At 41.7% G+C, this 12,697-nt stretch overlaps 1 protein-coding gene and 1 long non-coding RNA gene across 2 annotated transcripts in view; one reads left to right on the forward strand and one right to left on the reverse strand.

Moving 5' to 3' along the window:
- The window catches only part of LOC107749583 (protein NLRC5-like), a 92,171-nt gene extending 81,462 nt beyond the window's left edge, over positions 1-10,709 (forward strand). Inside the window, exons 25-31 of the mRNA XM_016564754.1 lie at positions 813-986; positions 1,179-1,352; positions 2,269-2,442; positions 2,533-2,706; positions 3,163-3,336; positions 4,755-4,928; positions 10,544-10,709. Of these exons, the coding sequence (XP_016420240.1) occupies positions 813-986; positions 1,179-1,352; positions 2,269-2,442; positions 2,533-2,706; positions 3,163-3,336; positions 4,755-4,928; positions 10,544-10,709 (1,210 nt within the window). The remainder of the gene's footprint in view (positions 1-812; positions 987-1,178; positions 1,353-2,268; positions 2,443-2,532; positions 2,707-3,162; positions 3,337-4,754; positions 4,929-10,543) is intronic.
- The window catches only part of LOC107749586 (uncharacterized), a 93,629-nt gene that overhangs the window by 55,754 nt on the left and 25,178 nt on the right, over positions 1-12,697 (reverse strand). Inside the window, exon 3 of the long non-coding RNA XR_001641056.1 lies at positions 8,799-8,806. This is a non-coding gene — a long non-coding RNA (uncharacterized LOC107749586). The remainder of the gene's footprint in view (positions 1-8,798; positions 8,807-12,697) is intronic.

Here is a 12,697-nt window from a genome sequence, read left to right on the forward strand (position 1 = left end):
ACTCGCGCTGCGATCAGCGGCAGCTGGATGCAATCATCGCATGCCAATGTGCATTGGCTCGTTTAGTTTACACTTAAAGTACATTGGTCTCTCGAAGTGCGATCCCAATTTGTCAGTCACCGACGTGACGTCTCTGTTCCCTCCTTCAGGGAACGAGGGTTACAAACGTAACCGAGACGTTTTCTTCCAGAATTTACAAACTCCTCAAAACAGTTTAGTGCCCGATTTAGAACAAAGCAAATTAGTGATGTACCAACTGATCGGCCTCCAGTCTTTATCGGCTGACGTTTACACTAATCCTTTAGTCCTGCTTAAATTCAGGGACAATTTTTATTCATTTATTTTTTAAATTGCAGCAAGCACACATACAATACTACTTTAATGAATGAACACTGGATCAAATTAATCTTTGTTAATTTTTGTTGTTTTTTCATGTTAGTTCACAGTGCGTAATGTTAAGAGATACAACTTTTTATTTGAAAAATGCTGTAGAAGTATTGTTCTTCATTAATTAATGTTAACTAATGTAGTTAACTAAGGAAAACCTTACTGTATGTAGCTGGGAACAGCAGACTTAAACACATTTACCCCTTTGAGCTAAAGGGTGACATTGATATTGAAGAACCGGTCTTAAAATTGATGTCAAGTGAATGCACCTGGAATAGAACTGATGTTTCATAACTGCTGTTCAAGAGAATTTCAAGTGTGACTTTCAAATGACAAATTACAGTCAGGCAAAAGATCCAAATCCTCCAAAACCTTAGATGATTTTCATAGATCTGATTCATTGCTCTTTCTCTCTCTGTCTTCAGTCTGTGTGGATGCCATATTACAGAGAAACAGTGTTTCATCCTGACTTTAGCTCTGAAATCAAACCCATCACACCTGAGAGAACTGGACCTGAGTGGAAATAAAATAGAAAACAAAGGAGTGAAGCACTTATGTGATCTACTGATTGATTTCCGCTGTAAAATGGAGAGACTGAGGTCAGTAGCATTCACATACAAGAAACAAAATGCTTAAAATCACCTTGACAGTTTTTAAACAAAGACACTTTATACTCAGTATCTTGTAAAGAGCATTTTGTGAGAGAGTATTTTGTGATCTGGTGAAATAAAGATGATCCCTCTTCATTTGTCTTTACAGAATGTTTTATTTTCTGCTTTTTCCCAATGAAGGTTAAGAGGCTGTGATATGACAGATGAAGGATGTTCTGCCCTGACTTCAGCTCTGAAATCAAACCCATCACACCTGAGAGAGCTGGACCTGAGTGAGAATAAACTAGGAGACTCTGGATTTGAAAACATTAGCAATCTACTGATGAACCCACAATGCAAGCTGGAAATACTAGCGTTAGTATCATTATACTGTACAGCAGTTTGATTGAAAGTCACTTTTTAATCAAACAGGCCCAGTTTACAGTATTTAAACCCTAGCACTGCATCTGTAATTCAACTGTATTTTTGTCACCTTTAATAATAGGTGTCTAAATAGGATTTAATTAAATAACATTTTATTTAATTTAATTTAAAGTATTTTATAAAATGTACTGGTTGTGTACATGTTCTGCAGAAATATTATGAGATTCACATTTGCTGCAACAATGAATAAGAGACAAAAAAATTATGTCTGTAGTTTTGAAAAAAAAAAAATTTAATAGAAAGAAAACTGCAGGTTCTGGCATTAAAAACGTATAAATCTATTAACAACTCAACTATACAGACTATATGGAAGGCTATATGTGACCCTGGGCCACAAAACCAGTCATACGGGTCAATTTTTCGAAAATTAGATTTATACATCATCTGAAAGCTGAAGAAATAAGCTTTCTGTTGATGTATGGTTTGTTAGGATAGGACCATATTTGGCATATTTGGAGATACAACTATTTGAAAATCTGGAATCTGAGGGTGCAAAAAGAATCAAAATATTGATAAAATCGCATTTAAAGTTGTCCAAATGAAGTTCTTAGCAATGCATATTACAAATCAAAAATTAGGTTTTGATATATTTACGGTAGGAAATTTACAAAATATCTTCATGGAACATGATCTTTACTTAAAGTGCTAATGATTTTTGGCATAAAAGAAAAATCAATAATTTTGACCCATACAATGTATTTTTGGCTATTGCTACAAATATACCCCAGCGACTTAAGACTTTTGTGGTTAAGTTTTGGGGTCCAGGGTCACATATGTCTACTGTTGCTGTTTTCATAAGACAGTCGTCAAGAATCTGAACCATTGACCTTTCTGTTTCTGTCTTCAGTCTGTGTAAATGCAGTATTAAAGAGAAGCAGTGTGTCTTCCTGACTTCAGCTCTGAAATCAAACCCATCACACCTGAGAGAACTGGACCTCAGTGGAAATGTACTTAAACACACAAGAGTGAATAAATTTTATGATATACTGAAGGATTCACGATTTAAACTGGAAGGATTGAGGTGAGGAACATTCACGTACAACAAAGAAATTTGTGTTTTGGTATTTTAAGGAAACAAAATGAAAAGGTTATCTAATTTCTCTGAATGCAGGTTAAGGTACTGTGCTATAAAAGCTGAAGATTGTTCAACTCTGACTTCAGCTCTGAAATCAATGTCATCACACCTGAGAGAGCTGGCCTTGAGTGGGAATGAAATAGGCCAGTTGGGAGCAACAAACCTCAGTGATCTACTGATGAACCCACAATGCAAGCTGGAGAAACTAGAGTTAGTAACATTGTACTGTACAGCAGTTACAGTGTGATTAAAGTTTATTATGCTGTTAGCTGATGGACTGATGATTCAGTATGTGTGACAGTAGAAAAATAAAAACAAATTACTCCAAAAACTCCAGGATTTGACATTTTTGGCTGTAAAATTTTCATATGTTGAAGTTTGAAAAATCTTATCTGCAAAAAAAAAAAAAAGAAAAGAAGAATAGACAAAAAACTGACGTAGCATGAATGACAGTAAATTATTTTGACAGTTACATGGCTTTTACAGGACTAATAGTACTTTTCACTAAATCAGTTTTTATTAAGCAAAATTTGTATGGTTTCTTGGTTTATGGTCATCTAATTAGGTTTTCAGGTTTTTGGTGGTGTATTAGTGACAGTATGGTGTTTATTCATGATGCATTTAACTCACATGTGAACTTAACTTGGTCTTTTCTCTTGTCTTCAGTTTGTGTAGATGCAGTATTACAGAGAAACAGTGTCTCATCCTGACTTCAGCTCTGAAATCAAACCCATCACACCTGAGAGAGCTGAACATCAGTGTGAATCAACTAGGAGACTCTGGAGTTGAAAACCTTGGTGTTCTGTTGGGCAGTTCACAATGCAAACTGGATAAACTACAGTTAGTATCATTACACAGTACAAAAACTTGCATGACAATAGATTATTCTGACAGAGTTAAATGGCTTCCGTAACACTGATGGTGCTTTTCGTGAAATCTAAGAGGTAGTGAAATGCATGTTTCTGGAGGTTTGCTTATGAAACAGACTACTGTGATTTATAATAGCAACAGTAACAAACTACACTGGCATGCAGTAAATTTAACTTGACTTCGCTTTCTTCACTTAACCCATTTAATCCCAAATTTTTTCCAGACATGAAAATATCCAGATGATGGTTAGTATTTTTTAGGGGTGGGGTAAGGGGGATAATTTTCATTGCATGATTTAGAAACACCCAGCAGTTTGAAAACACCCACAAAGTCAGAAATGCCCACTTTTGCTCTGCAGAGACCTAAATCTCGATTCACTGTATGACAACGATCGTGTGTGTTTCGGGTTTATTCTAACATCCTCAATTCCAATAATGCTCTTTTACTGTAGTCGCAATGTTATATTGAGTCACGTTTATCATAAAACACTGATAAAAGCATATTTACCCCCACTTTGGAATTTAAAGAGTATATGTTTGTTGAACTTTATTCTTGAACAGATGGCGCTGTATTAAGCAGTATATAAAAAGTGTTTCTGTTGCTCATGATAACGGTTCTGAAACGTCTGTGTATTTGTCAAATATTGCATTTAATTCACTTCATCTACGTTAGGATATGCAAACACTGTGTGAGCGTCACACCCGGGAGCAGAAAGTGTCTGACTTGACGTGTCCATTTTCAACTCCGCCCCTGACTGCTCTTGGCTAATCTTGTTGACCGCCATCTATAGCCTGTAGTTGAACACACTTATCATCTTCTCATGGTGCAAACAGGAAATAAACTACTCTGGTCATGTGATAATTTGCACTAACCATGTGAAAATGCACATATTTAATTGAGACCCTTTATTTCTTTCCATATTTGCAGGAAATGCACTAAAACATCAGTCAGTAAAATTTTTAGAGCTTTATAAATGAAAACCTTCTTTACAGTCACTATTGTGACCGGTGTTAAATATACTTATATTCCATTTAAATAGGAAAGAACAGTAAACTACACTTAAATGACTTTAAATTGAAATTGTGATTTTCTCACAGTAAGAATGTGAAAATAGTAAATTGAAATGTTTCAATCAGTTCTACAGTTCACAAATTTGTACATCTACATTTATAATTCACAAAAAAAATTTGACTGAGTGATAATTGTCCAAACTTGGGTTGAATCTAGTATCCTCAAATCCTAGCTAGGAATTTGTTTATGGTTCTGTAATTAGGTTTTCATGTTTTGCTGCTGTATTAGTGTGCTATATGACATTTAGTTATGATGCATTTTACTCACACAAACTTAACATGGATATGATTTATTGTCTTTTCTCTTTCTGTCTTCAGTCTGTGTGGATGCAGAATTACAGAGAAACATTGTTTCATCCTGACTTCAGATCTGTGTTCAAACCTTTCACACCTGAGAGAGCTGGACCTCAGTGGGAATAAAATAGAAAACAAAGGAGTGCAGATCCTGTGTGACATACTGAATAATTCACACTGTAAACTAGAGAGATTGAGGTCAGTGACACTCACATACAAAAAAGAAAATGCTTAAAATCATTTCAACATTGCAATTTAACAAACACTTTTACTCAATATCTCATAATGAGTCTGGGTTCACATTATAAGGGCGCTACGGAGGCCACATCCTACCCGAAAGGAGGTGACATGTGGAGACACTAATATGGACTGACCCAGGGGCAGTACTACATAAGGAATAAGCCTCTGAGGCAGGTCCTACCTAGGAGTAGGGAGGAGCGGCTGCCAGCAGAGCCTGACAGAGTGCTCTGTCAAAGGGAAGACACGGTTTTACCGAGAGGGCAACCTTACCGTGGAAGAATACACATATGGGATTGCCCGATGGGAATCAAGCCTTATGGACACCTAGCCCAGTACAGGGGCTGACCGGAGACCTGGGCAAGCTATCACCAGTACTGGGCCTGGCGTCAGACTGCTCTGCCCAGTCTGACTGACAGGGGTGCTGGAGGAACTCCACCAGGGTTTGCCGTCCGGGGAACTTTACTAGAGGAGGAAAAAGGCGCTCGCATCCCTGGTTGAGGGGGAATGGCACAGCAAGCGTGACACCGGCCAGCTCTTCCCGCCACTTACCTGTTACCCAACACACGTGAAGAAACTGGCTCAATGCGGAGCCTGTGAATCTCGTGAAGATGTTCGGTGTCGCCCAGCCCGCATCTCTACAGATGTCTGCCAGAGAGGCGTCATGCGCCAACGCCTAGGAGGAGGCAACACTCCGTGTGCAGTGAGCCCTCACACCCAGGGGGCACAGCTCGCCTTGGGATTGGTACATCAAGCCAATGGCATCCACTATCCAGTGAGCCCACCTCTGCTTGGAGACATCCTTCCCTTTCTGCTGACCGCCGTAGCAGACAAAGAGCTGCTCAGAGCTTCTGAAGCTCCAGGTGCGGTCCACATATATGCGCAACGCTCTTACAGGACACAGCAACGCCAAGGCTGGATCTGCCTCCTCTGAGGGTAGTGCTTACAGGTTCACCACCTGACCATGAAAAGCTGTGGTGGAAACCTTGGGCACGTATCCAGGCCAGGGTCTCAGGACAACGTGAGAGTAGGCCGGCCCAAACACAAGGCACTCTTCACTCACCGAAAATGCTTGGAGGTCCCCGACCCTCTTGATGGATGAGAGTGCGGTCAGGAGTGCTGTCTTCTAGTAGACAGGAGCACTGTCTTCTAGCAGACAGGAATTTAAGCTCGATTAAATCCAGCGGTTCAAAGGAACCCCTCTGCAGTCCAGCCAGGACAATAGAGAGATCCCAGGAGGGCACCAGGGGTGGCCTAGGAGGATGTAACCTCCAGGCACCCCTCAGGAACCTCATGACGAGATTGTGCTTTCCCAGGGACCGGCCGTCCACTGCATCGTGATGTGCTGCGATAGCAGCCACATACGCTTTCAAGGTGGAGGGTGACAGCCAGGGCTTAATTTGTGCCGGAACAAGCCAGATCTGGATCCGGCACCTCCGAAATCCGATCCGGCACCTCATTTTGGCGGATCCCCCTCCTCATGCGCCATTGAAAGACGTTCGTGCTGACCTATAGCGTGCATATGATATATATTTCATGAAAAATCTTCTATTATGAGCGCGCTAGCCGTACATTTGAAATAACAAACTTGAGTGCGCAAAAGACGCGACATGTGAACGGCCCCTTAGGCTGCTTTCACAAGACCGAATGCACGGATACACATGCGTTTTCGTTCTCAACTGTTTACATTTAAGACAAAACCAACTGCTTACGAGGATACTCACCAGTACGGCCATTTTTACGTCATTTTGTGTGTATTTGGCTGCTTAAGCTCAACAAACTACGAAAAATAACTCAATATGACACTCGCGAGGTGGCTTTACGCGTGCACTTTGGACATGCCTGTGAGCACACAGAATACAGTCTCTGGAGCGCGCGAGTACCGACTGGCTTAAAAATACTTTAAAAAGATGTGCAAATGATACATTTTTGTGACAATGCAACAATGACCTGATTAGGCAATTGACAGTTCTGTCAATTGTCCCGAAATGTGAGCGAAAGTCTTGGATGCGACGGTGAGAGAGTGAAAGAGACAAGACGTGGTACAGCTTAATCACTCATGCGGTTTTCAAATGACTGATTTAATCTAATAATTTGTGTGGATTTATTTACTCATTTAACCTACTATATTGAATAAATGTTTGCAGGAATTTCCCTCATTATAAACTTGAAAGCTGCGGAAATGAGTAAAACTATAGGCTACACATGCACAATTCCCCACCGAAATTCAGGACCTGATTAAATATAACTCTATTATACATAGATATGTTAAATAAAATACCATGACGTTTCCAAAACTTTTCCAGGCATGTAAATTGCTGGTTTAAAAATTCATGGCTTTTCCAGGTTTTCCATGACCGTATGAACCCTGATAAAAGAAACTGATGCACGCTGTTAATCACTTAAATTGGTCCACCAAGTGATTGCGCGAATGCTCCGTTACCTCTCCCTCCTCTAAACACATGCCGGATCCGTTACCCTGCTTTGTTCCGGGACCTTGCAATTTACAAATTAAGCACTGGTGACAGCCTACGCTTCAACCTCTCTTGCAGGAAAGAAAGCACTTCTCCAATCGTGCATCTTCGAGGGTCTTCTTGGTGATAAGAACACCAGATCGCGAACAGACTCCACTCCAAGGCATAAGCTCGCCTCGTAGAGAGGGCTTTGGCCTGAGTGATAGTGTCTTCCACCGCTGGTGGACAAAACACCCAAGTCTGCCGCGTCTCGTCCAGGAGCCACACATGGAGGTTCCAAGATCTGGATGCGGGTGCCACATGGTGCCGGGCCCCTGAGAAAGGAGGTCCGTCCTCAGAGGAATGCACCAGGTGGGGCTGTCACAAGGAGCATGAGTTCCGAAAACCAGGTCTGGGTGGGCCAATACGGCACAACCAGCAAGACCTGTCCCTCGTCCTCGCTGACCTTGGAGGACTTATGGGAGGCAACCAGGTTTACCTGAGCTTCCCCGAATCGACTCCAGAACAGTCGGACCATCTCAGGATGGAGTCGCCATTCTCCGGGGAACGTGAGCTGTTGTGAGAGCACTTTGGCTGTGGACGGCATGCAGTGACTTGCACCGCGTCTAACTCCAGAGGAGGAGATGGCAGGCGAGTTGTGACATGCGACGTGATCGTAGACAACCCTGCCAGTTGATGTACGAAACAGTTGCAGTGTTGGCCATGCGGACCAACACGTGCTAGCCAAGCAGCAGCAGCCGCACCGCTGCAAGGATAGTAGCACTGCCAGCAACTCGAGGCAGTTGATGTGCCAAAGTAGTCGAGGCCCTGTCCAGAACCCAGAGGCTGCCTGTCCATTGCATGTAGTGCACCAGCCCGCACTGGAGGCATCCATCGTTACAACAACATGCCCCCCGACCCGTAGAAAGACAAGGTCAATCCAGGAGCTGAATGAGCGGCCACGTGTTGGCGTGATGGTCATGCGAACTGTACCACGGCGCCATGCCCATCTCGGGACTCGGGAGTGTAACCAGTGCTGAAGTGGTCTCATATGAAGCAATCCGAGCTGCGAGACTGCAGAATGTCTCGAGGACGCCGCTGAACCTGGGGGGGAGGGGGTTGCCTGGTGAACTGAATGGCTTTGCCGAGTCAGACTGTCCAAATGAGCCAGCGGGACAGGTTGGGCAGCGTGAGCCACGCCCTCAAACTCCGTGCGAGTGGCACCAAAGGGACAACAGACATACCCGCAGTGGTGCAGCAGTGGGAAGTCGTGCTAGACGGCCCAGAAACCACCACGTTCTGGCTCGTCACGTCAGGGCTCCCCATGTCCCCAAAGGGACCAACCGGAGATGCGTGGGAAGGCATTGCGTCCCCGAACCGCAATCTCTTGGCCGCTGGCAATAGGGGACGTCATGGGCGAGAGTGAGGAGGCAGTGCGTCGCTCACTGTTAACCCACGAGCCTGATGGGCCGGAGGAAAAGGAAAATGCTCTTTCTTTGAGAATGTGGTTACCGCTGGCCCTTGGGCCAGTACCGGAACAGAACAAATTAAACAAAAGATTCCTCACCCGGCCCTCCTCCAGGGAAGGAGTGGCGCTCTCCTTGCCATCTTCGGAAGAAAAGCAGTTCCTCGCATCTCTGGGCTGTCTGTGTTAGGGCCGCCTCGTCATTTTCCTGGAGGACGTAGGGGCTGGCTGACACAGGGGGGGAGGGCGCTGTGCTCCCGTGCAAGGCTCGACACGACCGGGCTCAACATGGTCTCAGCACGGGGTGCAGCAGCCGCAGGAGAGCGCCCTTGGTGACGGGTAGGCTGAGGTGTGGCCCGCAGCTGAATGACCGGTGGCAGGTGGAGGATGGCAGGTGGAGGATCACGCCGGGGCCGGATGTGCTGGATAGCCTCAGTCTGCCTTTGTACTGCCGAGAACTGCTGGGCGAAGTCCTCGACAGTGTTGTCGAATAGCCCAGCCTGGGAGATAGGAGCATCAAGAGAAGCGCACTTTGTTGACGTTACTCATCTCAACAAGGCTGAGCCATAGATGGCGCTCTAGGGTCACAAGCAGTTTCACCGAGCGCAGCTCCTGCATCAACCCTGGGTCGGTACTACCCTCGTGCATTTGTTTGAGTGCCTTGGCTCGGTGGACCTGCAGGATTGCCATGGCATGCAGGGCAGAGGTGGCTTGGCCCGCAGCACTGTAAGCTTTGGGGTGAGAGCCACCGTCAGCTTACAGGCTTTGGACGGGAGATGAGGACGATTCCTCCCAAGTGGCGGCGTTTTGCAGGCACAGGTGCACCGCACCACCTGGGGAATGTCAACGTACCCCCTAGCCACCCTGCCTTCAAGGGTACTGAGGATGAAAGAGGCGGACGAGTGGCTTCCGGATGAAAAAAGGGCCATCCACGACTTCATCAGCTCCTCATGCACTTCCAGGAAGAAAGGAACCGGGGCAGGGCGTGAACATAAAACTTACAAAACATAAAACATATACACAACGTTTTTCTTTGATCTTTTGTCTAAAGGTTAAAAACAATTTCCATTAAAAAAAAAAAAAGAAGAAGATTTTTCTGACTTTTTTCTGAAAAATTATATAACAAAAATCTTTAAACATAAGTGATTTTGAAAATACAATATAACAGTACACAAAATGGTTAAATTAATCAAATGTTTCAAACAGGTTAAAGTGCAAAAGTACACAGCTATATTGTTAAATAATATAAAATATATTTTCTGGCATGTTTTAGTGTGAATATGTTTAAGTAAAACTAAATGTTTGAAAATAAATGCTAAGTATTTAAGTATTTAGTGTTGTTCAATAAACACCATAGTGAATACAAAAAGCTGAATGGCTGTTTGAAAACATAAATACTGTTTGACTTCCTTTCTTCTCTGTGAAGAAACAGAAAGTGCAGTCAATTTTGTTTATGTGGGCTTTCGGGGAAACGGCTACTGTCAGAAAGTGAACTGCATTTTTATTCAGTCTGTCTCCTTCACTCACAGCGGTTGACTGACTGTCTGGGAGTGACACATGCATTGCTGAAGCAACAGTGAAAGTGCAAATGCGTAACTGTGCCCTCTGGGTGAAAGTAAAAATAATTTTTCTTCCTCTGTCTGTCTTTCTCTTTCTAGTCTAAATGACTGTGGCATTACAGATGTTGCTTGTTTGGCTCAGTCTTTGGCTGAAACAAAAGTACTGCTGTTTTTAAAAGAGCTTGATCTGAGTAACAATAAAATAGGAGACTCAAAGCAGCAGCTCATGGATGTGCTGCAAGACTCAAACTGTGAACTGAAGTGAGTAAACATCCCTTTATTGCAGTCACGCTAACACATTTACATTTAGTCATTTAGCAGACGCTTTTATCCAAAGCGACTTACAGAAGAGGACAATGGAAGCAATCAAAATCAACTAAAGAGCAATGATATACAAGTGCTATAACAAGTCTCAGTTAGCTTAACGCAGTACACGTAGCAAGGTTTTTTAAAAATAATATAATAAATAAAAAGAAAACCGATAAAAGAATAGAGCAAGCCAGTGTTAGAGGTATTTTTGCTTTTGTTAATTGTATAATAAATGAAAAGAAAACAGATAGAATACAAAAAGATTAAGCAAGTGTTAGTTTTTTTTTTAAAGAAAACAAGCAGTAAATGAATAGATAAAAGTCCGTAAAAGTGATTTTGTGCTTCTTTGGGATGGCACAATCAAGCGATGTTCACTTGCAGAACGCAAGCTTCTAGAGGGCACATAATTCTGAAGTAATTCACAAATTAGTAACACAAACAAACAAACATCATGTAAATTGTTTTAAATGTATTATATTTCAAACAAATATTGTTTTAAAATCTGTGTGTCGGATAGTTTAAAATCAGTAACTGAACTGATTACAGAAATGTAATCTTTGTTACAGTCTACTTTGTACTCAAAGTAATTGAAATATAGTAATTATTTCAAACTTGTTCCACTCAACACTGTTGTTCTCTTCTGATTCCTTTTTATAGCCTGGAGAAAGAACATTTGCTCAGCTGGAGAGCTGGTGTGAACTACATTGGTAGCTTTGGTGGGTGGTTAACATCCTGGTCTAAAGCTCAGGAGGATCCTGTGGAATCAACAGAACAAGAAAAGGTCACCGTTAGATGAGGAATTCTCAGAAGGTTCTCCATTTAGTACTGTAATAAATCAATATGTGTGGTGGTAATTTTGCTGAGATATTGCTAAACTGCAATTAAGAAATACAAAAATGCCAAACTTACAGCTACTACAACTTCAAATAGCTGCTTAACAAATCGCAAGTTTACTGGTGGAAAAGGCTCAGACCTTCAAATGAAATAATGCAGTATTAATAGAAGCATGTGAGTAATGTTAAATGTTTATTGTTAGTTTAGTATTCAGTTTAAGGTCTACATCATAATGATGGTGGCTGGGTTTATTTGAGAGATGAAGAAGTGTATCAGGACTGGATCAAACGCTTTGATGAGCTTGTTGGTTATCTAGGAGAGAAAGATTTGACCAGTGCTGCACCCTTAGACTTTCTGTCCCTCTTTCTGACTGATGACTTCTGGAACCTCATTACAAATGAAACCAACAGATATGCTCATCAGTTTCTAAACTCCCAACAGCTGAAACCCAATTCCAGATTTCATGAATATTTTCCTGAATATTACTGATGAACTGATCAAAAAGTATGCTACTGTTCACAATACTATATAGTATAGTAATATAGTAATAATTTTAGAAATAAAGAAATAAGTTTTATTCTTGGTTTCCTCTTTTCTGATTATTTGGAATGAGGATAAAAAGACAAAAAAAAAACATGCAAATAAGTTCAAACATCCATTCAATATCTATTATTTCCTGAATATTACTGATGAACTGATCAAAAAGTAGGCTACTGTTCACATGCGTTTTACTACTATATAGTATAGTAATATAGTAATAATTTGGTACTTTTTCCTGTTTTTTTGTTGGTTTCCTCTTTTCTGATCATTTGGAATGAGGATAAAAAGACAAAAAAAACATGCAAATAAGTTCAAACATCAATTCAATATCTTCAATATCTAATATTTCCTGAATATTATGAAATTCAAGATGGCCGCCCCCTGATGACGTCCTAATATGCTAATTAGATGAGTATATTTACACCCCACATAAACTTTCGGTCATGCCCAACATTTTTCTAATTTACATTAGATCTCTATCTTTAAGCCCTTTCAAGCCACAAGCTTTTGAAATCTTGATGTCAAAATCCAGCATTTTTCCAAAAAAAAACCTGGCGCCTAAAGGGTTAA

The sequence above is a fragment of the Sinocyclocheilus rhinocerous genome, unplaced genomic scaffold (assembly GCF_001515625.1).
Source record: "Sinocyclocheilus rhinocerous isolate Xijiao unplaced genomic scaffold, SAMN03320098_v1.1 scaffold1926, whole genome shotgun sequence".
NCBI lineage: Eukaryota > Metazoa > Chordata > Actinopteri > Cypriniformes > Cyprinidae > Sinocyclocheilus > Sinocyclocheilus rhinocerous.